The 26,570-nt window shown below is 41.7% G+C and overlaps 1 protein-coding gene and 1 long non-coding RNA gene across 6 annotated transcripts; one reads left to right on the top strand and one right to left on the bottom strand.

Moving 5' to 3' along the window:
* Nucleotides 1-4,542: 4,542 nt before the first annotated feature.
* On the bottom strand, nt 4,543-16,239 carry LOC132658651 (uncharacterized). Its single transcript, XR_009598561.1, has 2 exons — nt 16,173-16,239; nt 4,543-12,266 (listed from the first exon to the last, which is right to left on the bottom strand). It is a non-coding gene; the product is annotated as an uncharacterized LOC132658651 (long non-coding RNA).
* A 5-nt stretch (nt 16,240-16,244) lies between these two features.
* On the top strand, nt 16,245-25,083 carry LOC101113195 (cytochrome c oxidase assembly factor 6 homolog). 5 transcript variants are annotated; one of them, XM_012104987.4, is made up of 4 exons: nt 16,300-16,447; nt 16,604-16,781; nt 17,109-17,268; nt 24,788-25,083. In XM_012104987.4, the coding sequence occupies exons 2-4, from the start codon at nt 16,777-16,779 to the stop codon at nt 24,881-24,883; spliced, it is 261 nt and encodes an 86-aa protein (XP_011960377.1). In that variant the 5' UTR covers nt 16,300-16,447; nt 16,604-16,776; the 3' UTR covers nt 24,884-25,083. The 5 variants fall into 5 exon arrangements, with proteins under 5 accessions (XP_042096749.1, XP_011960377.1, XP_042096747.1 ...); XM_042240813.1 differs by having other exon boundaries at nt 16,300-16,342; XM_042240815.1 differs by lacking the exons at nt 16,300-16,447; nt 16,604-16,781 and adding an exon at nt 16,245-16,290.
* The last annotated feature ends 1,487 nt before the right edge of the window (nt 25,084-26,570 follow it).

The raw sequence follows: 26,570 nt of genomic DNA on the forward strand, positions 1-26,570 counted from the left end.
GAAGATCCCCTGGAGTAGGAAATGGCAACCCACTCCAGTCTTCTCGCCTGGAAAATTCCAGAGGAGCCTGGAGGGCTACAGTGCATGGGGTTGCAAAGAGTCGGACACAACTGAGCGACTGAGCACGCACACATACATAAACATATATAGATACATACACATAAAAAGATACATAAGCATACATAATTCCATGCCTTGTTATTATTTTAATAAATGTATCCATTAGATCAATTAGAAATAAGAAAAATAAAAGTTTTATTTTACTTTCACTGATTGCTTTTCCAAAGCTCTTCCTTTCTTTATGTAGATCTAAGTCTCTGACCTTTTTTTTTTTCTTCTCTCTAAAGAATTTCTTTACTTATTGCTTGCAAGTCAGATTCAACTGGCAACAAATTCCCTTCATTTTTGTCTCTTTATATCTCCATTTTTGAAGGATAATTTTGTGGGATACAAAATTCTAGATTGGTGGGGGTTTTCTCTCAACACTTTAAATGTTTCAGTCCTTCTATTGCCCACATGGTTTCTGAGCAAAACAGAAATGATTACAGAAACACAAACTGCCCAGACATAGACACCTTTCCTTAGGGACCCATAGACCCTCTGAACCTTCTGGACTGTGGCACTCTGCAGGCTTCTGGCTCCCGCTCCCCTCCCTCCAGTGGTCACTTCGTTCCTGGCTCTTGACTTGACCCACACATTTTCAGCTTAACATGTAGTGGTCATCCTTCTGCCCCCATCCTGATTCACGGTTCTAAGACTGTTCCTGAGCGCTGCCAACATTTTGATTTCCCACCATAAGACGAATCTATTCATTTTTGGCCAGTGTGTTCCCCTTTGAATCATGGCCAGAGACACAGGATTCAAGCTTATTAGTCTCTGTAGGTCTGAGGATGTGGAGAGGTCTAATCAGGTCCCAGACTGAGGGATCTGCTGTTATTGGCAAGGTAAGTGACAATTTACACCCTGCAGGTGAAGCCTTTCCCACTATAGTCACACTTTGCAGCAATTCTTTAAGCATTCGACAGTCAGAGCTCGTATAGAATGATCATTGTTTCACATCTGGAAGCACAAAAATTGTTCTCTCATCTGGACAGTGCAACCTATTTTACATTAGCTTTTAGTACTCACAGTATTTATTTTACTTATGGTCAAGAAGGTCCCTAAGATTTAGTTAGACGTTCATTCCATCCTATTCTCCTGAAATCATTTTGTTTTGAACACAAATAGGATTTCACATTTATCATTTATTTGTTCTACAAATACTTTAAAAATGTAATCTGCATAATTGAACCAGCTCTTATCTTTAAATTTTTTTTTAAAAAATTATGATTTAGGCTGTGGCATGCAGCATGCAGGATCATAGTTCCCCCGCCATGGATCACACCTGTGTCCCCTGCATTGAGAGCACAATATCTGAACCACTGGATGTCCAGGGAAGTCCCTGAACCAGCTCCTATCTTTAAGAAACTTAGAAGTTAAAAAGAGGACTGACCAAGGTGACCAAGACCCCTAATATAAGGCAGTGTGAGACAGTTGACTCTCGGGCTGACTTCCTGCTGTTTAGATCTGGACGGATTGGGAACTATTTCAATAAAGAAATAGCTTTTTGAGTTGAGTCTAACAGGATGAATAGGATTTTCAGAAAGAAGTGGATGACAATGCACTCTGGATGAATGAAAAAGCAGGAAGAAAGCAGAATGTTAAGGGCAGGATCTGGGGAAAGCAAATAGCTCAGATAAAGAGAGGTAGGGGAGGGGTAGAAGATAAAGTCAGAAAACGAGCTGTCCTAATGTGAGGGTCTTCAGCACCATTCTGGGGTATTAGGGCATTTGTTGGTCAGCAATAGGAAACCACTAAAAGTGATTAAGCAGGGGAATAGCGTGATTCTGTCTTGTTTATTGCAGCCCATCATCCTAGCCTGTTGGTATCCTTGAGTCTTTCATTAAAACTATGAGCTACTCCTCCATCCCCAGACCCCACATAGGTTTGACATCCTTGATTATGCTTCTCTAAATCAACTACAAAATACATAAAAATCATAACCATAGTCATAACTCTAAAAGTAACCTCCCATCAGGTTGAATACTCAGATTCTTTGGGCTAGGCTTATCCAACCATGTTAATACTCATATATAATGGCATCCAATTCACAGTTCTTGACAGTAATAGCAGATATTATTGATTGCCTATTTCAATACACATGATTTACCGTTCACTAGCCCTCTAAGATTAAGCTATTGAAACTTACTGTGCATTATTTTAAACTGCAAAGTCTTTCTTCCCCAGACACTAGAATCTCAACCTTGAACTGACTGTTCTTCAATCAATCTCTAAAGAAAATATGGATTTTGTCAAACAGATCCTTCATAAAACCTTTGATCCACTGTACTCCTTTAATATCTAATATAAAGAGTTGTACAATTCAAAGGACCAATTAGAAACTTCATTATTGCTTGTGTTTACTGAGGTTAACTGGAAAGTTTCAAGGCACAAAGGAATAATGAAATAGTTTTGACTTAGCCAAGAAGCATAATTTTTATCTAAGTAGGCCTGAATTTCCTGAAAATTTTAAAATAATCCAACAGTGCCAGTATGAACCCTTAGTTGCCTAGGTAATAAAGCAGGTTTCCATGGAAACCCATTGGTCTGTATCAAAGAAACACTTCGAATTTTAATAGGATGAAAGAGCATCATCTAAGAAAGACTAAATAGTTATTCCTACCTGAACTGTTCTTGGTGGTGATGGTCTTTTATGTCCATGTTTGTTAACAGCAGTGGTTGTTTTTTCAGAAAAACAAGCTTTAGATATGCAAATTATTGTAATAGCTAATACTGTTTCCTTTCCTCTATACACTACAAGGGAGCTTTAATCCCTATATGTGTTTTGACATTTATTGTAGAAAAGAAAAGATTTATTTCCTAATTTTGTTCTATGTTTGCATCAGATGTGATGAGTGAAGGTACAAAACTTCTCTTCCCAGTGTCTTACCACTGAGGTTAGCAACTGGGCCACAGCCAGGCTGTCATCCTACGACTTCTCTTTTAAGTACACGAGACTACGAGTGTAATGAAGGACTGGGGTCAGCTTCAGAATAGGCTTTCTGTCCACAGAAGAGTCCTCAGTGTGCTCTGCTTCCTGTTCAGGGGATGTTGAATGAAAGCTTGACATGGTATTGATGACTGTTCCTTAAAAGCTGACTGACAAGGGCATAGAGCATCAACTGAAGATTTCCTTGCTCCAATTCCCAGCAAACAGGCATAGAGAGGTGAGTGAATTGCCAAAAATTATGAAGCTAGTAAATGACAGATTCAGAGTTTGAACCTCTAAGCTCTATTACAAAAAATGTGGTAGGGCTTGTTTTGATACTCTGGAGTAGGGCCATTTGACTTGGTAGGAGTATCAAGGAGTAACTGAAGTAAGTAGTATTATTTCCTTATTTTACAGATGAGGAAACTCAGAGACAAGAAATAGAATAATTTATCTAACATCACACAACCAGCAAGAAGTAAGCTGTGATTTGAAGTGAGGCCACTTGGCTACTTCACACTAAGCCTTTATTCTATTGAGTGAGTGAAGTGAGTGAAGTTGTTCAGTCGTGTCCGACTCTTTGCGACGCCACGGACTGTAGCCTACCAAGCTCCTCTGTCCATGGGATTTTCCAGGCAACAGTACTGGAGTGGATTGCCATTTCCTTCTCCAGGGGATCTTCCTGACCCAGGGATCAAACCCGGGTCTCCCACCTTGTAGACAGGTGCTTTACCATCTGAGCCACCAGGGAAGTCTATTAGTTATCTCTATTTCTTCACCCCACTCCAGCTTGTATTCCCTTCATCCCCCTAACTTAATTTTATTTCGATTGTTGGTTAAATGAATAGTTGGTATTTACATTACCGTGGTCATACTAACCTTGTTCATTTGGCCTTCAATTTGCTATCTAAAGTCACTGGGCTTTAAGTGACAGGCTTTATAGTCAGCAAAGATGACTTGGCTTAAGGAGAGAAGTGAGCTGGAAAGTGAATTGAACGTCATTACCCGAGGATAGCAGGAATTGATCAAGGCTTACTCAGCGACCTTCCAAAAGGCAGAATGCTTTGAGGACTAAGGGCACCTTGTTTGGAAATAAGTTTTACTTTGATCATATTAGTCTGGGCATGAAGCTTTTTGTTAAATCAACGAGATCTAACAGTCTCCCTTCTTTTGCTGCCCTGCCCCTGCCCCTATGTCTCTTCTATTTTTATCTTCATATTTTAAGTAGCGTGCATGTACTGCCATATTGGAGAAGGAAACGACAACCCACTTCAGTATTCCTGCCTGGGAAATCCCATGGACAGAGGAGCCTGGTGGGCTAGTCCACAGGGTCGCACGGGTTGGACATGACTTAAGTGACTAAACCACCACCACCACTACTGGCATTTTAAACTCTAAGTCAAGTTTAGAGAATATAGATTTGAGAGAGAGTATAGACTTAAGTTGGACATCCCTGAAGTGACTTAGCACTTAGCACTCCCCACCACATCGATGTTACTACAATAACATAATAAATCCTCACTAAGTATTTACTTTGTGTAGAATATTTTTACCAGTACATTTTATATGCTTAAACTGTACATGGACACACAAACACACACTCACTTTATCCTTACAATAACTGAGGTCGAAGTACCTGGCAGTCCAGTGGTTGGGAATTTGCGCTTTCATAGCTGAGGGTTTGAGCTGTTTTTGGTTGGGGAACTAAGATCCTGCAAGTCAAGAAGCATGGCCAGGAAACAAAACAAAAGCCAGTTACTGAGGTAAGTGGTATTATTTCCTTATTTTACAGATGAGGAAACCCAGAGATAAAAAATAGAATAATTTACCTAACATCACACAGCCAGTAAGAAGTAAGCTGTGGCCATAAAAAGAAACGCATTTGAGTTAGTTCTGATGAGGTGGATGAAACCCTAGAACCTATTACACAGAGTAAAGTGAGTCAGAAAGAGAAAGATAAATATTGTATTCTAATGCACATATACGGAATCTAGAAAAATGGTTCTGAAGAATTTATTTGCAGGGCAGCAATGGAGAAACAGAGATAGAGAATAGACTTACGGACATGGGGAGAGGGGAAGAGAGGGTGAGATGTATGGAGAGAGTAACATGCAAACTTACATTACCATATGTTAAATAGAGAGGCAGGTGGAATTTGCTGTGTGACTCACGGAAACTCAAACAGGGGCTCTGTATCAACCTAGAGGAGTGGGATGGGGAGGAAGATGGGAGGGAGAGAGGGGATATATGTATACCTATGGCTGATTCATGTTGAGGTTTGACAGAAAACAAGAAAATTCTGTAAAGGAATTATCCTTCAATAAAAAAAAATTAAAAAAAAAAAAGCAGCTGTGATTTGAAGTGAAGCCACTTGGCTACTTCACACTAAGCCTTTATTCTATCAGCTCTCTATTTCCTCTCCCCACCTTGCTTGTATTCCCCTCATCCCCCTGACTTTATTTTGATGGTTGGTTAAATGAATAGTTGGTATTTACATTTTCGTGGTTATACCAACCTTGTTCATTGCTCAACCATGTAATGTACTACTTACATATTTCTTTACTATTTTCTCCTCCCTTTTTACTGAGGCTTACTACTGGCCCTTTTGGGGAGTCTAAATTTCAAACTATCTTTTTTTCTCTAATGCACTGATGTTTCTGCCATATGCATATTAACAGTTATATTTATTTCCTGAAAATACCTGCCTTCCTTTTGGTATGAACCCATTGGTTGCTCTGCCTCTTGAGAAACCTATATGCAAGTCAGAAAGCAACAGTTGGAACTGGACATGGAACAACAGACTGGTTCCAAATAGGAAAAGGAGGACGTCAAGGCTGTATACTGTCACCCTGATTATTTAACTTATATGCAGAGTACATCATGAGAAACGCTGGACTGGAAGAAGCACAAGCTGGAATCAAGATTGCCAGGAGAAATATCGATAACCTCAGATATGCAGATGACACCACTCTTATGGCAGAAAGTGAAGAGGAACTCAAAAGCCTCTTGATGAAAGTGAAAGAAGACAGTGAAAAAGTTGGCTTAAAACTCAACATTCAGAAAACTAAGATCATGGCATCTGGGAAATATATGGGGAAACAGTGGAAACAGTGTCAGACTATTTTTTGGGGCTCCAAAATCACTGCAGATGGTGATTGCAGCAATGAAATTAAAAGACGTTTACTCCTTGGAAAGGGCTTCCCTGGTGGCCCAGAAGTTAAAGCGTCTACCTGCAATGCGGGAGACCTGGGTTCAATCCCTGGGTCAGGAAGATCCCCTGGAGAAGGAAATGGCAACCCACTCCACTATTCTTGCCTGGAGAATCCCATGGATGGAGGAGACTTGTGGGCTACAGTCCACAGGGTTGCAAAGAGTTGGATACGACTGAGCGACTTCACTTTCACTCCTTGGAAGGAAAGTTATGACCCACCTAGATAGCATATTAAAAAGCAGAGACATTACTTTGCCAACAAAGGTCCGTCTAGTCAAGGCTATTGTTTTCCAGTGGTCATGTATGGATGTGAGAGTTGGACTGTGAAGAAAGCTGAGCACCGAAGAATTGATGCTTTTGAACTGTGGTGTTGGAGAAGACTCTTGAGAGTCCCTTGGACTGCAAGGAGATCCAACCAGTCCATTCTAAAGGAGATCAGCCCTGGGTGTTCTTTGGAAGGAATGATGCTAAATCTGAAACTCCAGTACTTTGGCCACCTCATGTGAAGAGTGGACTCATTGGAAAAGACTCTGATGCTGAGAGGGATTGGGGGCAGGAGAAGGGGACGACAGAGGATGAAATGGCTGGATGGCATCACCGACTTGATGGATGTGAGTTTGAGTGAACTCTGGGAGTTGGTGATGGACAGGAGGCCTGGTGTGCTGCGATTCATGGGGTCGCAGAGAGTCGGACACGACTGAGCGACTGAACTGAACTGAACGGATTGGCTGCTCTCTGCAAAGATATCATTGTGACATTTCTCTTTCTGCCAGAGATCCTCCTTCCTGGATCCTATGTCATGTCTTCCATTTAATTTCTTGTTCTGGGGAAAGGTGTTCTCCATAGCTTCTTTACAGAATATATGAGAGGTTTTTTTTTTAAAAAAAAAATCTGAAAATGTCTCTATCCTCCCTTCATATTTGATTGAGTTTTTTTTAAAACTGGCTCTCAAATTCTAAGCTGCAAATAATATTTCCGCAGAACTGTGAGGACATTGGATTTGTTGCCATCTGGCTTCTGATACCACTCTTGAGAAATACAAAGCTGTTCTGATTGCCAATAATTTGTAAATTGTCATTATTTTTCTAGAAGTTCCAGGGGCTTCTCTGGTGTTTCGAACTTTCCCAATAACATGCTTCAATTTGAGTCTCTTCCACAACTTTTGCTGGGCACACAGTGAGCCATTTCAAGCTGGTTTTGTGTCCTTTGGTTCTGGGAAATTTCCTCCCCTCTCTTTTCTTTCTTAAACTTTTAGTAGGATACTGGATTTAATGGACAGATCCACTAATTTTCTTCCTCTTATATTCCGTCTTATTCTTGTTTTTCTTTCAGGAAGAGTCTATCAAATCCTTCTTATTTCTTCAGCTGCATGTAACAAAGACCTGAAGTCATATCTTCAACAAGACAAGAGTTGAAATATCTCTCTTATGCAAAAGTCCAGAGGTAGGCTGCCCAGCATTGGCAGAACACCTCTACTCTATGAAGGGGTCTTGTCAGGCTCCTTTTAGGCCCAAATTTGCATTATGGATCACACCAGTTATCTTTTTAGGAAAGTTTCCACAGTTGCAAAAACATACTTTTACTAATATGTCAAGAGATATTCGCAAAAACATACTTTTACTAACATGTCAAGAGATATTCTCATAGCTATTTCTATATCTGAGCTGGAGTATCCACTCTGCCACATATTTAATGGGTTTCCCTGTTGGCTCAAATGGTAAAGAATCTGCCTAGGTTGCAGGGGACTTGGGTCCAGAAGATTCCCTGGCGAAGGGAATCGCTACCCACTCCAGAATTCTTGCCTGGAGAATTCCATAGACAGAGGAGCCTGGTCCATCGAATTGCAAAGAGTTTGACATGACTAAGCTACTAACATTTAATGTATGTCTTAAACAATTCGAACTGTCTGTCATCCGTAACTCTACTGTCTAATACAGTAGCTACTATCTACACGTGGCCACTGAGCATTTGAAATGTGGTTAGTCCAGATTAAGATGTGTTTTAAGTTAAAATACACACTGGGGACTACCCTGGTGGCCTGGTGATTAGGACTCCAAGCTTCCACTGCAGGGGGCAAGTTCAATCCTTGGTTGGGGAACTAAGATCACATATGCTGCATGGTGAGACCAAAAAATAAAAAAATAATTTTTAAAATCTCCCCCCAAAATACATACTGGATTTAGAAGACTTAGTATGAAAAAGGAAAAGCAGAATACCTTATTCATATTTTAGGCTGATTACAGGATGAAGTGACAATATTTTAAATATACTAAGTTAAAGGAACTGTATTATTATAATTAATTTTACCTGTTTCAAATGGACTTTTTTCTTATTGCTACTAAAAAGTTTTAAATTATATATGTGGCTTGCCTTACATTTCTATTGGATAATTTAGTTCTATAAAATGGGGGTAACAGAGGGCTTACTTCAATGGATAAAAGGATTGAGATCATAAGTGTAAAATGTTTAGCCCAGTGCCTAAGAGTAGTCAGTAATGTAGTATTTCACTGACTCCATTTTTGTTCCTGCATTTCCACACCTTGGACAAACACATCCTACAGATGCCAGACCTCAGTCATAACAGTTGTCACTACCTGTGTGTGCATATACATAAAAAACATTAGCATCCAAATTTGCAGAGTTGAGGGTCCGAGGCCTAGAAAATCTAGGAGGTCAGAAGGGAGCACTGTTGACCTCTAAGAATCAAACTGTTAAAGGGAGCTAGGTAGTGGAAGGTCACTGATGTATTTAAGAAACATTCCTAAAATAGGAGTGAAGAATAGGCTCCTTGTACCTAATTATAAAGTTGGCTGGATTGTTTTCAGCTCTTCAGTGGATCTGGAAAGACAGGAAGAGGGAAGGGGAGAAGATAAGGTAAGAGGATTTGCTTAAAGTGCCCAAAGTGACTGAATCAGAAAGAGATTCTGAGGACTGAAGTTAAAATGTAAAGAAGTTTCAGGAACACCTGCTTTTCCTTCTTCTGTATTGCTGTGATATGATTTTTTAAAACTTCATCCTTTTATGTTTAAATAGGTTTCAGTCAGTTTAAGATAAGAATCTTAAGTAATGAAAAAGCATTGTGCTATAGTTTAATTCACAGTGCTTTTCCCTTTCTTAAGTGGGCTCCCCTAATAGCTGGGCTTTGCTGGTAGCTCAGCTGGTAAAGAATCTGGCTACAATGCGGGAGACCCTGGTTTGATTCCTGGGTCAGCAAGATACCCTAGAAAAGGGATAGGCTACCCACTCCAGTATTCTTGCCTGGAAAATTCCATGAACAGAGAGGAGCCTGGCAGACTACAGTCCATGGGGTTGCAAAGAGTCAGACACTAAGCAACTTTCATCTTCTTTTCTTAGGGGTACATAAAACAATGGGGCAAATTATAATTAACACATCTTAGATTTAATGGAACATGGCTGGATGGCATCACTGACTCGAAGGACGTGAATCTGAGTGAACTCTGGGAGTTGGTGATGGACAGGGAAGCCTGGCGTGCTGCGATTCATGGGATTGCAAAGAGTCGGACACGACTGAGTGACTGAACTGAACTGAAGGTTTCTAAGTTCAAGATCAAGTGACCTCTAAAATAGAGTAATATTAAAAACTAATATTTATCTTCACTTTTTCTAGAGCATTTATCTAACACACTATATTCAGAATTTTTTTTAATGTTTACTGCTTATTGTCTCTCTGCTAGATTTCACATTCCACAAAACAGGAATTTTCATCTATATTGTCTTCTGATGTCTCCCAAGCCCCTAAAACAGTGCCCAGCACACAGTAAGTCCTCAGTCAACATTTGGTGAGTGAGTGAATAAATGAATGAAATCTTTGCATGTGCTATTCTAAGTGCTTTGTTTAGAATATTCCATTTAACTTTCACAAGAAACCTAAGTAGATATTCTAATCATCCACATGTTCAGTTGAGGAAACCCATGTGTATATAAGTTCAGTAACCTGTCCAAGGTCCGTAGCTTGACATTACTGGCAGGAAGAGGGGGTAGGACTCAAGCCTAGTCACACTCTTATCCACTGAACTTCTGACACTGCCTGTGTTTCCTTTCTTGATTTAATTCCTATTCCAGGCTCCCACTGTAGTTGGTGCATGCCTTTACCATAGCTCTTAATACTCTTTATTAGAGGGCAGTATGGCTTATGTTCTCCACAAGACTGAGCTTCCCAAGATCTATCCTTATTTATCTTTGTATCCCCAAGGCCAACCATGGTGCCTGGCACTGTGCTGGTACTTAATACCTGTGAAGTAATCTGGCTATGTAAATACAGGGCAAGGAGTGTGAAAGAAGAGTCAACAGTTTTCCAACTAGAGGCCAAAGGACTTACAGAACTGATGAAAAGAACAGCTTCTAAGCAGAAGTTTTTCTGGAGAAAGAAGACTATGTGTTCCAATTTTAACCTTACTGGAGTGATGGAAGAACAAACAGATGGAGATAAACCATAGAGACTTGGAAAGAGAGAACTGGCACAAAGGTTCTTTCAGGACTAAAACACAGACTTGCAAGTCTTTCTGGGAAAAAAAAAAAGGCAAACTAGAGCTACAATCAGCTCACCATGGAAAACAGAATGCAAAGAAAAGAAAAGAAAAAAAAGGCAACATCTTGGAGCATCATCATGTCGTGAAGTTGCTCAGTCGTGTCTGACTCTTTGCGACCCCATGGACTGTAGCCTACCAGGCTCCTCCCTCCATGGGATTCTCCAGGCAAGAGAACTGGAGTGGGTTGCCATTTCCTTCTCCAGGGAATCTTCCCTACCCAGGGATTAAACCCAGGTCTCCTGCATTCCAGGCGGGCGCTTTAACATCTGAGCCACCAGGGAAGCCCCTACCTACAGTTCAGTTCAGTTGCTCAGTCATGTCCGACTCTTTGCGACACCATGAATCGCAGCACACCAGGCCTCCCTGTCCATCACCAACTCCCGGAGTTCACCCAGACTCACATCCATCAAGTCAGTGATGCCATCCAGCCATCTCATCCTCGGTCGTCCCCTTCTCCTCCTGCCCCCAATCCCTCCCAGCATCAAAGTCTTTTCCAATGAGTCAACTCTTCGCATGAGGTGGCCAAAGTACTGGAGTTTCAGATTTAGCATCATTCCTTCCAAAAGAAATCCCAGGGCTGATCTCCTTCAGAATGGACTGGTTGGATCTCCTTGCAGTACAAGCGACTCTCAGGAGTCTTCTCCAACACCACAGTTCAAAAGCATCAATTCTTCAGCGCTGAGCCTTCTTCACAGTCCAACTCTCACATCCATACCTGACCACAGGAAAAACCATAGCCTTGACTAGACGGACCTTAGTCGGCAAAGTAATGTCTCTGCTTTTGAATATACTATCTAGGTTGGTCATAACTTTCCTCCCAAGGAGTAAGCGTCTTTTAATTTCATGGCTGCAGTCACCATCTGCAGTGATTTTGGAGATAAAAAAATAAAGTCTGACACTGTTTCCACTGTTTTCCCATCTATTTGTCAGGAAGTGATAGGACCAGATGCCATGATCTTAGTTTTCTGAATGTTGAGCTGTAAGCCAACTTCTTCACTCTCCTCTTTCACTTTCATCAAGAGGCTTTTGAGTTCCTCTTCACTTTCTGCCATAAGGGTGGTGTCATCTGCATATCTGAAGTTATTGATATTTCTCCCAGCAATCTTGATTCTAGCTTGTGTTTCTTCCAGTCCAGCATTTCTCATGATGTACTCCGCATATAAGTTAAATAATCAGGGTGACAATATACAGCCTTGATGTACTCCTTTTCCTATTTGGAACCAGGGTGTTGCTCCATGTCCAGTTCTAACTGTTGCTTCCTGACCTGCATACAGATTTCGCAAGAGGCAGGTTAGGTGTCTGGTATTCCCATCTCTTTCAGAATTTTCCACGATTTATTGTGATCCACACAGTCAAAGGCTTTGGCATAGTCAATAAAGCAGAAATAGATGTTTTTCTGGAACTCTCTTGCTTTTTCCATGATCCAGCGAATGTTGGCGATTTGATCTCTGGTTCCTCTGCCTACAGTTAGGCATAGCTATAGTTAACAGGAGGAAGAAGACAAGGATTCAGCACAAAGATCTAAAAGAATTTCAAAGGATCTCTGCAACAACACTGAAGTCAAAGGAATCTTTCTTGTTTGTGTCCCTGAGTAGGTGTCTGTGATGACTGCTTTGTAAAACAGTACAGATTATAAATACAAGTCTGTGGGCAGCAACAGAAAAACAACACATAGGTTTTCAGTGCTACTGGATCTGTCTGGCCCTGCCCACCACTGGTTTGGGGAGCTACTTAGTTCAGACTGGAGAACACCCACACGAAGCTTCTCTCGATGACAATACAACATGCCTTCTACCTCTTCACCCTGACGTCTCTTCGCCTCCTCTCTTCTTCAAACATAGGTTGGAGATTACACTCCCTTTGGGTCAAAACAGCACATCTGAAATCATTTTATGGCACCCATATTCTTTTACTTGCCCACAGTCTTCAAAATTTTTGTAGTGAATATGGCCTCTGCAGTTCTTATCCTGCAGTATTGTTTTTATGATTTACCATACCAACACCTCAAAATTTCTCTCTTCTAGTTGTTTTTGCTCTTGGCTAGACCGCAGAGCTTCTTAAGAATAAGCAGGGGTGGGGCAAAGGGCATTATTGCAATTCATTGAACCTTGTCTGTGCACCAGGCATGGACTTCCCAATGTGTTGCAACTGGTAAAGAATCTGCCTGCCCATGCAGGAGACAGAGGAGACCCAGGTTCAATCCCTGGGTTGGGAAGATCTGGAGGAAATGGCAGTCTACTCCAGTATTCTTGCCTGGAAGATTCCATGGACAGAGGAGCCTGGTGGGCTGCAGTCTACGGGGTAGCAAAGGGTCAGACACGACTGAGCATATGCACGTGCACTGTGCCCCAGGCACACCAGCAGGAATTGCTTAGCTGCCCAAGCGGCAGTTAGCACTAGAGACCACTGACTTTTGACCTAGAAGAGCACGTAAGATGGTAAATTCACATAAGCTGGTGAAAACTTAGTAATCACACTATAAATATTCTGAATTACCATTATTTTTACCTTTCTATGACTCAAATGTACTAAAGATGACCTTTATCTGGCCAAATAACTATTTAAAAATTATATATGATATATATTCATTCTTACAGAAGAGTGTATAAGATATTTTGTACAGTTCAAAGAATAAGTATGAAACAACATCCAGTTTTAGAAACAGAACATTGTCAGCACTTCAGAAGCCCTCCCTGGTCATATCCTGTATCTCTTAACAGTTTTTCTGTTTAATGTATGTATCCAAAACAGTAGAGTTGAGTTTTGCATTTTTGAACCTGATGTAAGTGAAACGCATTTAGTCTTTCGTCGATTTGGCTCCTTTACTCAGCACGGAGATTCATCATGTTATTATAGACGGCTATAATGGCTGTCAATTTTCACTGGTGCATTATATTTCACTATGTGACCACATCTCAATTTACCCATCCTATTGTTGATATGTTTGGATTGTTTGTTGTTTTTAGCTATTACAAAGATGCATATGTAAGAGCTTCTGAAAAGAATTGCTGTCATAGTAAATGTGTATCTTCAACTTTACTAAAGTCACAGTTTTCCAAAGTGGTTGTCTCAATTTACACTACCATTAATTAGTGTTCAAGGATTCTCTTTGCTTCATCCTGCTTGAAAGTTTATTACTGTCGGACTTAAATATTCTTTGGTCTGGTGGGTGCCTACTAGTATGGCACTGTGATTTTCACGTTCATTTCTGTGGCTACTAATATGGATGTGCATATTTTCTACTGTCATTTATATTTTCTCATAGGTGCTATGCCTACTTAAGCCATTTGCCTATTTTTAGTATTAGGTCATCTGTTTCTTGCTGATTTGTACGTGTCTATATATTTTGGCTACTAATTCCCCATTATATGCTTTGCAAACTTCTCCCATATTGTGACTTTTCCACTCACTTTATGGTGGTATTTAGTAAACAAATGTCCTTAATTTTAATGTAGTTGAATTTATCGCTCTTTTCCTTTATGGCTAAACAAAAGTTATTCTCAAACCTAAAGTCTTAAAATCACCCTTCCATATAGGTCCTAATTTACCTGAAATACTTGGGAGTCAGATGTGTTCTGGAATATAGACTTTTTTGGATGTTGGAAAGGTACCACAGGACATGCAATGTACGCTATATGAGAAGAAATGGGCCAGTACCTATGATCAAAAATACCAATATTTCCACAGCAAAACATATCATCAGCTAAGTGATATATAAGTGATTATCATGTCACTAAGTCACATTTTTTTTTTTCACCAAATGAGTTTCAAAGAGTTGGGTTTTCAAAGTTTGGAGACTCTGTAATTAGTACAAAAGTTATGGTAGCCTTATATAATAAAAAATGGAACTTTTCGAAGTTTGGAGGAATTAACTGGTGGATACATGGACCTGGAATTTGTGTGTGAGTTCTTTAATACCGATTCAAATTATATACTGGTTTGGGGCTATTCATATTTTCTTCTCTTGAGTGAGCTAGTTGTTTTTCTTGAGATTTGCAAAATCATCTAAATTATATTTGCATTAAGTTGTTTATAAGATATTCTCTTTTGATTTCTAAAATACAGTTTCATTACTTGTATAAGTTGTTAATATCTTTCCTTTTATTGCCCAATCCTATTAAATTTTTGTCAATGTTATTAGTCTTTTCCCCCTAAAAAAATCAACTTTGGATTTTAAAAATCTACTGTATGAAGTGACGTGCTAGTGCACCGGCTCTGAACAAAACAAAACACTATCTTGTTTGCTTTCCACAGTGTGAAGATTCCCATCAGAGGCAATTTCAAGCTAGCAGTATGATACTATTGATTATGGAATTGGGAAGAGGTGTGCACAGCTGGCTCTCAGGACAGGCAGTGTCTGAGATACCACTCTTATTTCTCATTTCATTTCTGCTTTTAGCATTATTTCCCTCCTACTTTCCTTAATTTTGCTCTCCTTTTTTTAATTTCTGGAAAGGGGAAGTTTAGCTAAAGATCTTTCAGCCTCTTTTCTAGTATACTTACTTAAGATTGTAAATTTTCAACAAATAAAAAGATTGTAAATTTTCCTTTAAGTACTTCATTAGCTTTATTCTACAGGTGTTCCTATTGTATTTTATTGTTTGGCTCAAAGTATTTTCTCATTACTACCATTATGATTGGCTATGGGTTATATGGGCTTATTTTTATAATTCTTTATTGATTTCTAGCTTAACTAGAACATGTGCTTAAAAAACACATGCCGAATGACCTTTAAAATTTGTTGAGAGTCACTTTACAGCTAGGTATGTGGTTAATGTTGGTAGTATGTTCCCTTTCCAAAAAACCTATGCTTTGACTTCGGTTGTTTTTCTGAGAGTATTCACTAGGTCAAATCATTTTATTCAGATTTTCGTTATCGTTTCTGATTTTCCTTTGCTTGTCTTAACAGTCACTGGGGAAGGCTTGTTAAAAATCAAGAAGAAAGCCGCAAGAGTTCAAACAAGGAAAAGGTATGGATGATGTTAAGAGATGTAACCGGATCAAACCTGAATCAGGAAACCGGGAGTTTGGTACCCTGGATTCTCAGTTTAGTCACTTATTTGCCATGTGTCCCGGGGCGTCACCGCCTCTTTCTGGGGGCCATTCCTTTTTTTCTTTTAATCTAAGAAGCGAGGAGTTAAGCCCTCACAGCTCTTTGAGGTTTCGTCCCTCTCTCGCCTCAGGTGCCAACTTCCACAAGAAGTCGCCGTTTCCGGCAGGGCTCGCACATGAAATCTTCCGGCCGGCGCTTGGCGCAATGTGTATAAAAACTCAGATTCACGAAAGGAGCACAGTTCGTTAAAATTACGAAAAACTGTAGGGCGACAGACACTGAGATATTAATAACACCAAGGCCACTGAGGAGTGACCGGATCCCACTCACTTTTCACCTCCACGACCCCTAGGACCCGCCGCCCTAGACGAAGCAGGCCCGGAAGTCACTCCGACACAGAAGAGAAGGGAGCCGGAAGTCCCGCCCTCCTGGAACAGACCGGTAGCCCGTAAGGGTCATTCCAAGGCCAGCGAATTCGCTACGTGAATTGTTTCCTTGAGGTGGTGGGGTCTACGTGACTTGCCCAAGCGGGCCAGGAGACAGTGCGGCGCCAACTCGGTCCCACGCCCTTCTTGAAGGGAACCTGGTTCTGGGCGGGCGGAGAGGTGGGCTTGCTGGCGGGGCCGAGTGGGGCGCGCCCTAGAGGCTATGGAGCCGGGAGGTAGCTGACTCTCCGCGAGCCTCGGGCGTCTCTTCTGCCAGACGAAGTAGCACTCCTTGTCCTGCCTGGTGATTTTGCCTTCCTGCATTTATTTGTACAGCACTTTGGTTCGAACAGCAACCCTGTGAAATGGGCAGTGCTACCCTCGTTTTACCGATGGGGAAATAGTCTCGAGAGTACACGCGCTGGCTTAAGTGACAGACCATGTGGGAGCCAGGAATCTAACAGCGGCTTTCTGAGACCAAGCTGCTACGTCAGCAGCGGAGCAATTACATGGAGTAAGGGATAAGCTTCCCCTGCATGCATTGGAGAAGGAAACGGCAACCCACTCCAGTGTTCTTGCCTGGAGAATCCCAGGGACGGGGGAGCCTGGTGGACTGTCGTCTGTGGGGTCGCACAGAATCGGACACGACTGAAGTGACTTAGCAGTAGCAGCAGCGAGTGCTCTTATGATAACGTTCCTGTAGAACTGATTAGTTGTGCTCGCATCATTAAAATCCGGAGGCAAAGAGGGGGTCAGAGGGAATGACAATATCTTTTTCTTTGGCTTGCCTTCTCTGGTTAATTATAAGTCCTTTGTTAATATCACATATTTTGGTTGACAGCTTGAGCCCGCTAGGAATGGCAGCCCCATCTATGAAAGAAAGGCAGGCTTGCTGGGGAGCCCGCGATGAGTACTGGAAGTGTTTAGATGAGAACACAGAGGACGCTTCTAAGTGCAAGAAGTTAAGAAGCTCATTTGAATCAAGCTGTCCCCAACAGTGGGTAAGTTACACTTGGACATATTGCTGATCACTGGCAAAATACATAGAGCTTATAGTGAGTGGTGAGCTATGAAATGAAGCACCCTCTGAAGTGTGTCAAGTCAACAGTTTCTGTGAGCAGCAGAGAAAACCTTGTCCAGTAATCCAGGCTTGTTTTATGTACGTATCGCACAGACCTTTGGAAAATGTCACCTGACTCTTTAAAGTTCCTTGAAAAACAAACTGGGGTCTGAACTCAAGACTGCTGTGAAAAATAACCAAAAAATTCCAACCCCCTAAATTGGTAGATTTTTGCAGGCTCTTCTACTTTTAAAAAAAGATTTGTTTGGCTGTCCTGGGTCTTAGTTGCGGCATGTGGGATCTTTATTTGTGGCACGTGGGATCTAGTTCCATGTTGTTGTTGTTTAGTTGTTCAGGTGTTTCCAGCTCTTAGAAGGAAATGGCAGCCCACTCCAGTACTCTTGCCTGGAGAATCCCATGGACAGAGGAGCCTGGCAGGCTACAGTCCATGGGACTGCAGAGAGTCCAACAAGACTTCACTTTCACTTTCTTATTTACAAGCCCATGGATTGTAGCCCTCCAGGCTCTTCTATCCATGGAATTTTCCTCCTCCAGGAGATCTTCCCTACTCAGGGATCAAACCTACATCTCTGCATCTCCTGCACTGCAGGAAGATTCTGTACCTCTGAGTCACAAGGAAGCCCTCTAGTTCCCTGACCAGGGATCAAACCCAGGTCCCCTGTGTTGGGAGCACAGAGTCTTAGCCATTGGATCACCAGGGAAATCCCTTTCCAGGATCTTCTGAAGGGATAGTATTTAATCTTGGGCAAGAGTTGGCAGATTCATTGTCCTAGAGCTGCTGTCAGAAATAAAGCTTTCCCTGTTGGCTGCTCAAAATCATGTGGTCATATACCTGAAACACAAAGGAGCTTAGGGAGTAGAAGAAACAGAATGATCGCATGGTGGATTCTGCCACCAGCCACTCCAGACGCCTCGCTGACACATGCTCATGCTCTGTAGGGCCTGTCCTTCAAATGCGAAGGGGTGGAAAAGGCACCTACCATCACCAGGCTCAGTAAGTATTTGATGCTCTTCACTAACACCCTTTGAGTTGGGTGTTGTTGCTGTCAGTTTCTGGAGCAGACAGCAGAAGCCCAGAGCATTGCAATAACTTGCTTACTCTGTATTGGTCAGTGAGTGGCAGAACCATAGTTCTAAGTCAGGTCTAGCTGGCTGCTGTGAGGTTTGAACTTTGATTTCTCACCATCATGCTCCTCCAAACTTTACCAAGCAGTTTGAGAACAGATCATTTTAGAGATGAAGTGGATTTACGACCTTCACCTTTTCACACCTCAAATTTTTAGATGAAGAACCTGAGGCTTGAAGACCACAAGAAGGCTGTGATGGAGGGTAGGGATGAAGGCACTGAAGAGACAATTGCCTTAGATGGACTCTGTGTGTGTAAAAGCAGCGCAGTGTAACCTGTCCCATGGGATTACTATGACAATCAGATGTCTGACTTGACATATAAACTGAAAAGTGATAAATCAGGGGCTTGGTGATTGGGTTAGATAATGACTTAGGCAAGTATTATACATCTCTGGTTTTCCCATTAGATAGACGCACAGAGACTTAACTCCTAGTTTACAAAGTAGGTGGAAAATGGGGGAGTTTGGGCCAACATCAAATTCCTTCAAGGCCTGGATACTGTTCCTGCCTATGCGCCAGGCCCTTTCTCACTCTCTGCTCACTGGCTCTGTGGTCACTTAGAAACAGGGATGTACGATGGGAGTGATGAAGCCCTTTGAGCTGAGTGTTGGCAGGTTCCATCTCCCCCCTTCCCTACCCCACATTTTTCCAGGAGAACCTCTTCACCCTGAGACCTGTCTTTTGACAGCCTGGCCAGGATTTTCCACTCCAGGTTTACATGTCAGAATCATGTGGAAATATTTTTTAAAAAAAAGATAGCTATGTCTCAGACCTCATCTCAGATCCGCAAACTTCTGGAAGCTTCTCTTAAAAGGGCTCTGGCTCAACAGGTGATTCTGGTGGATAACCACAGCTGGAATCACTGTCTTAGTCCCTTTGAAAAGTTACACTTCAGTCTTTTTTTTTTTTCTCCTCTTTCTCCCCACCAAAACACACTGCTTTTTCTCTATCCTAATGGCTAATGGACCTTCCCATCTCCCTGATTTCAGGGCAGGTTCTGTTCTCAGCATCATAAAGGGATTTTACTGTCAGCCAGTGCTTGTTTATTGACGTCTCCTCCACTCATACGTAGGCCGGGTGCCATGGCGTGCAGGCCCACCCTCTCGCCAGGTTCCCGCATGCTAGTCACAGCTAACATGTATTAGTGCAGGCTCTGGGCACTTCAGGTGCATCGTCTCTATAATTTATTCCTCACGGTAGCTCTGTTACCCCATTTTACTTCTGAGGGCACAGGTCATGTGCAGAGCCTGGATTCAGGCTCAGTAGTCTTGAGTCCAGACCTCATGCTCTTCTCTGATCCACATCCTTCTTTTTGTCCCTGTCATGCAAGAAAAGAACCTGTGGATTAGGCTGTGCAAATCTCATGTTCTAGAAACTTAGTCATAATGCAAGTTTATTTAAATACAAAAGCATTACCTCCTTGGTGGGCTTCCTTTGTGGCTCAGCTGGTAAAGAATCCACCTGCAATGTTGGAGACCTGGGTTCGATCCCTGGGTTGGGAAGATCCCCTGAAGAAGAGAAAGGTTACCCACTCCAGTATTCTGGTCTGAAGAATTCCATGGACTGTATAGTCCATGGGGTCGCAAAGAGTCGGAGACAACTGAGCGACTTTGACTTCACCTCCCTGGTGGCGTTCTTCCTTCATAATTCACTCCCCTAGTTTTCCTGGTCTCCAGCAGCCATAGCTTTTTGGCAGGCTTTCGTGTGTCTGTTAAATCATACCCTATAGAGTTCCCTTCTATGCTGCTTAACTTTCCCAACCCAGTCTTACCTGCAGCCATGGCTTGAAGTACCACTTAGGTGTTGAGGTCCAAATCTACATCCTCTCTAACTCCAGAGCTTCCTATTTGGATGTTCTCAAGGACCAACCTTGACCTCTGCATATACACGAATGAATTCTTCCTCATCTTGTATCCAACAGGCCCTCCTCACCTGCTCCCCTCCTCAGGCAAAGATGCTAATATCAACACAGCCCCAGAGATGAGTGTCAGGCTCCACAGTGGGAATTGTTGGAGGGCTGTTCTCAGGAGTGAAGCAGGGTGACACAACACCCCTGCAGTAGGGTCGGGTCCAGTGTGCTTAAGGAACAGCAAGGAGGAAACAGAAGTTAGGGTGTGAGGCACTGAGAAGCCGGGGACAGTGGCTTTTCCTCTGAGTGAAAAGCTTTGGGTTCAGGGTAAGGAGACAAGTGAGGGTATGAGGGGGATGATGGTCAATGAAAAGGTGGTGTGATCAATGGATTGTTGGCATCAGGGTCTTAGAAAGTGAAAAGGGAGCATTTGGAGAATGGAAATGCTCAGAATTGGGGTTATGGCGTGGCTATGTTTGTTGGTAAGGACGAGGACTAGGCTTTGATTCTGGCAGTGAGGTAGGTTGGAGGAAAAGATCAGTTAAGAAAGAGGTCAAGGAGCTGAGAGGCCAGGGTGTTGAAAGGGTCAACCACATGGCTACTGAAACCATCTGAGTTATGACATGAGTGTTGTTAGAGAACATGACGGCAACCTGAAAAGTTATAGGTGGCTCCAAGGAGAAAGGGGTGTGGCCAAAGTAGTCAAAGTAGCTTCTGCTGCATTTGACAGGGACGCGCACCCATGGAAAACCTTTGTCTTCTGTAGACTCGGTCCACGATCGAGCTGTCTTTTCTAGCCTGTGCGCTCAGGTTTTTGCTCCCTTTTCACCTTTGCTTTCTACTCGAGACTTGTTGAAGTCTTACCCAATTGCCTTAGAATAAAAATGAAAGATATTTCCAGAGATGTGTATGAGAAGGTGGAGAGGGTGACAAGGAGGGAAGTGATGGGGTATCCTCTGAGTGCATTTTATGCGAGATGCTGTGTTTGCATTTGCTTTAATTTTCATTTAGTCTTATGAGGTGCCTTTGTATCTCTTTTATATAATAGGAACTGAGGCTCGGAGAGGTGAGATACTTTGTTCAAGATCAGTTAACGAGTAAAGTGGTGGGGAGAGGATTAGCATGGAGTTGCTCTGATTCCAGAATTTGTATTCTTTCACTTAGCTGAAGTCACAGACGAATAGTAAAGATAAAAGTACAACCAAATAGAGATTTACAGTGAATGCTTCTATTGTAAAACACTATAAAAACAAATTTGTTATGTAATATGTAGGCCATAAAACTAATATGTCATCACAAAACCAAATTACTCTTACCTCCCTCTTTGCTTTGGGCTTCCCTGGTGGCTCAGTGGTAAAGAATTTGCCTGGCAAGCAGGAGGCGTGGGTTTGATCCCTAGCTTGGGATGATCCCCTGGAAAAGGAAATGGCAAACCACTCCAGTATTCGTACCTGAGAAATCCCATGGACAGAGGAGTCTGGTGGGCTACAGTCCGTGAGGTTACAAAGAGTCAGACACAACTTAGCGACTGAGCAAGCATGCTCACCCCCTTGCTTAACCCTTTCATCAGTTTGCCTTGTATTATGGTCCTACTTAAAGCTTCCTATTGGCTCTTTAACCTAGGAAGGAGCAGGGATCAGGTCTGTCATTCTAGCATCATCCAATGCAGTTTTCCACAAACAGAGCAACTGGACAGCTATATCTATCAATTTGGATGGCATCACCAACTCAATGGAGATGAGTTTGAGCAAACTCCAGGAGATAGTGAAGGACAGGGAAGCCTGGCATGCTACAGTCCATGGGGTTGCAAAGAGTTGGACATGACCTAGTGACTGAACAACAACAATGTCAACTTTGGATATTGTCTTTTCACTGTCAACCTTTGAAATGTCTCAGAAATTCCAGTGTTTTGGTATTCATGCTACTATACTGCATCTCATTTAATGGCTTAAGGACGCTGGCATTGTATGTATACAGTGCTTTTCAAGGAATGCCTGCTGATTTGTTAGCCTTTTTGGACATTAGCCTCATGGAGGTGCACATGTTGAGGGCCTTCCACTGTTAACTGAATCAGGTGGTAAAGACTAGAGAGAAGAGATTTTCAAGCAGAGTATGGTATATGAAAGGCATGGAAGCAAGATGTGTGAGAAATCAGCACACTGGGGAAATGGGGTAGCTCTGGGTGGCTAGCATTTCAGGGGTTGGTGGTACACCCAGAGGATAGGTGGGCAGAGATTTAGTTTTGAATAACCTCATTTGCCTTACAAACAAGGAGTTTGGATGTTCTTGAAGGCAATAAGGATACCTTGAAAGATCTTTAAACAAGCAGTGACATGATCAAATTGAGATTTCCAAAACATACTTGGCAGTGGTATGACAGGTGGATTGAAGGTAGAGAGACCAGTTATAGAGCTGTTACAGCAATCCAAGTGAGAAATGATGTGGGCCTGTATTGTAGCGATCAAGATGGGGAAGGAGATCGGAGCATTTGGGTGGATAGTGATGCAGTCACTGAAATATGGGACAGAGGAAGAAAAACATGTCTGTAGAGAAGTAAGTTCTAGACAAGTTGGGAGTGAAATCTAAGTAGGACCATTAAATGGAATTATCCCTTAGGCAGTTGACAATGTAACAGGAGAAATGCAAAGATCTATTGATTTGCCACAGAAATGTTGAGGACATTGTCTACTTCTTCATCTGATATTCTTTACATATGACATCCGTCCCAGCTCAGTCAGCCGAAGGCCGCCAGAGGTATGGAGTCTGACAGTGAGATTTATTAGCATGCTGTGAGCCCATGCGTTGGAGTTGCTGTGGGCATGTCACCAAGTGGAAAGGAGTTATCAGAGGGCTTGGGGAAGGGTAGGGTTTAGGTGAAATTGAAAAAGTGATGCTTTGATGGGCTCTGTGTATAAGCAGGCCTACAACTCCAGACTGAGAAGTGGACCCAGGGTCCTATTTCCTACAAAGATAAATGCTGACTGTCATAGGCTCAAAAGTCCCTTACTTGAAGTCCCGCACCTGAGCTCCAGTCAGGACTACTTCTTTGTGTCAAAGTGCCAGTCAGATCCCCCAGGTAAAAGTGGGGGATATTTTTTACCAAAGTAACTTCAAAGAGCAAATTTCTGATAGTTTGATTTTCGAGAACAGTTTTTTGGTGAATAAGAAAGTGGTAGTCACTCAAAGGGGTTTCTTAGGACAGTCTTTGCCTGCAGTACGTCCTCTGGAGGAACGTTAACGTCTTTGATCCCAGCTTGAGACAGGGCAGAGCAGATTTTTACGTTCTCAGTCTAAGCTCATTTTTACTTACTTGGGCTCCACTGAAATATTCAACAATTAAATCCTAAGAAAAGGTTTTCTATTCTGATAGTGAAAAGGTGTGTCGTATCCTGCCTTTGCCTTGTCTGCAGAACAGCTCAGATAAAGACACTGAAGATTTTGTGGCTGGCCTTGATTTTCTACTTCTGTGATTTTACTGTTTCAGGATATGGGGCTTTAAGATACTCCAGACTCCCTGTGGCAAGAGGAGGATGTAAATAGAAACAATAAAATGAAATCTTTGAGTTATTAAAGCTTTACCATCAGTTTCCTTATTCATAGTTCATACATATAATTTTTAATTATGTGTGTGTCTCCTTAAATGTATGTTTCTGGGTAAGATAAACTTAATAAAAATGTCGTGACTGATGGGGTATTCCCTGGTGGGCCAGTGGTTAAGACTCTGTACTTCCACTGCAGGGGGTGTGAGTTTGATTCCTGGTCAGGGAACTAAGATCCCATATGCCATGTAGTGCGGCCAAAAATAAATAGAAATATCATGGCTAGTAAATTATAAAGCTAATTGAACTCACAGTTGATAGGAAAAACTTGTATAGTGTCTTCAATCATGAAGTCTTGTGACCTGAGAGTTCTATGGACCCTCCTGGCACATTTTACATGTCTAAGCACAGATACCGGAGAAGGCAATGGCACCCCACTCCAATACTGTTGCCTGGAAAATCCCATGGACGGAGGAGCCTGGTGGGCTACAGTCCATGGGGTCGCGAAGAGTCGGACACGACTGAGCGACTTCACTTTCACTTTTCACTTTCATGCATTGGAGAAGGAAATGGCAACCCACTCCAGTGTTCTTGCCTGGAGAATCCCAGGGATGGGGGAGCCTGGTGGGTTGCCGTCTATGGGGTCGCACAGAGTCAGACACGACTGAAGCGACTTAGCAGCAGCAGCAGCAAGCACAGATACACTTCTTGAGAAAGGTGCACTGCATACTCAAATTCTCAGCAGGGTTCATAACCCAAGAAGGGTTAGAACTCACTGGTCTACACTCCCTTTAGAGACTCTAGAATGTAAACTACTTAGGCTACTTACATAATTTATATTGAATAATTAATTACATTTAAGTCTGTTCCTTGTGTTTAATCTATATAACTTACCCTTATTTCAAACCCTTTTTTCCCAACAGATAAAATATTTTGATAAAAGAAGAGACTACTTAAAATTCAAAGAAAAATTTGAAGCAGGAGATTTCCAGCCTTCGAAAATGACTGCACAGTCCTAGGCTGTTCCTGAATAGTTCAGAAAAGTTGAAATTACTTTTTCTGGACATTCAAAAATGCTTTGACTCTGGGACAATAGTAGTTTGAATGATGGCCGACACCAAAGCCTGTTTGATATATATGGTTCTTAATTTAAATGATCAAGTAACAAGATTCCATTATTCAAAGTATGAAGAATTGAAATAAAATGATATGAAATATGCTTAATTTAGTAAATATATATTTTAAGAAAAAATTAATTATAACAACGTGTACCTTTGTGCTGTTGGAGGGTGGGGAGTAGGCAAATGCTATTATAGAGATATATACTGAAAAAAGCAGATAGATTTCCATTGTCCTGGGAGTTAGCATTTTAATACAGCCTCCAAAAAATGAGGAAATGAAGGTTCAACTTCAGATATACAGGTAATATAATCAAGACCATCTACAAAAAATCCTTACAGCTAATACAGTTAACGATAAGACAGTGAATGGCTTTCCAGGTGGCTCGGGTAAAGAACCCTGCTGCCAGCGCAGGAGATGCGGATTTGATCCCTGAGTTGGCAAGATCCCCTGAAGAAGGAAACGGCTGCCCACTCCAGGATTGTTGCCTGGGAAATCTCATGGACAGAGGAGCCTGGTGGGCTGCAGTCCATGGGGTCGCAGAGCTAGACATGGCTTAGTTACTAAACAACAAGACAGGGAATGCTTTTTCCCTAAAATCAGTAACAAGGTAAAAAGGTCCCCACTTGTCCTATTCAACACTGTATTGAATTCCCAGCTACTGCAGTAAGACAAAAAAAAGCAGCCAAATGGGAAAGAAAGAAGAAATAAAACTGGCTCTATTCATGGACAATATGATTATCTCTACAGAATATACCAAAGAACCTTCCAAAAAAGCACCTAGAATCAGTAAGTGAATCTTAAGAAAGGTGGCAGGAAACAAGGTCACTATACAAAAGAAAATCATTTGTGTATACCAGCCATGAACAACTGGAATCTAAAATTTAAAATACACCATTTACAATGGCACTAAAAAAACAAAGGAATACTTAGGTATAAATCTAGCAGTATGGGTAGGACGTATATCCTCAGAACTATAAAACATTGAAATCAGAGAACAACTTAACTGGAGAGGTACTGTGTTCATGAATTAGAAGATTCACTGTTGCTAAGGAACTGTTAAATTCTCAGTTTATTCTATGAGTTCAAATTAACCCCAATAAAAATCTCAGGATTTTTGGTATATATTGACAAGCTGATTCTAAAATTTGTATGGAAAGGCAAAATAATTCTGAAAACAAAACTGGAAGGTTCATATTAAGTGATTTTAATGCTGTTGTAAAGCTCCAGTAATTAAAGATAATATGGTATTGGCAGGATAGACCCATGGTTACAGAACAGAAGAGAGTCCGGAAGTACAGCCACACAGACACAGTCAACTGAGTTTGGACAAGGAGTAAAGGGGCTGTCCATGCACAATAAAATGAACGCCAGTACAAACTGCACTTAATTAAAGAGATACAAAAAAACCTCAAAATAGAGCATAGACTTAAATGTCAACTATAAAACTAACAGAAGAAAGTATAGAGATCTACATGATTTTGGGTTTGGAAGTGAAATTTTAGATGATGACCTCAAAGGCACAATCCATAAGAGGAAATAAAGCTAAGTTGGACTTTATCAATATTAAAAATTTCTGCTCTGTGA

The sequence above is a fragment of the Ovis aries genome, chromosome 25 (assembly GCF_016772045.2).
Source record: "Ovis aries strain OAR_USU_Benz2616 breed Rambouillet chromosome 25, ARS-UI_Ramb_v3.0, whole genome shotgun sequence".
In the NCBI taxonomy this organism is placed as follows: domain Eukaryota; kingdom Metazoa; phylum Chordata; class Mammalia; order Artiodactyla; family Bovidae; genus Ovis; species Ovis aries.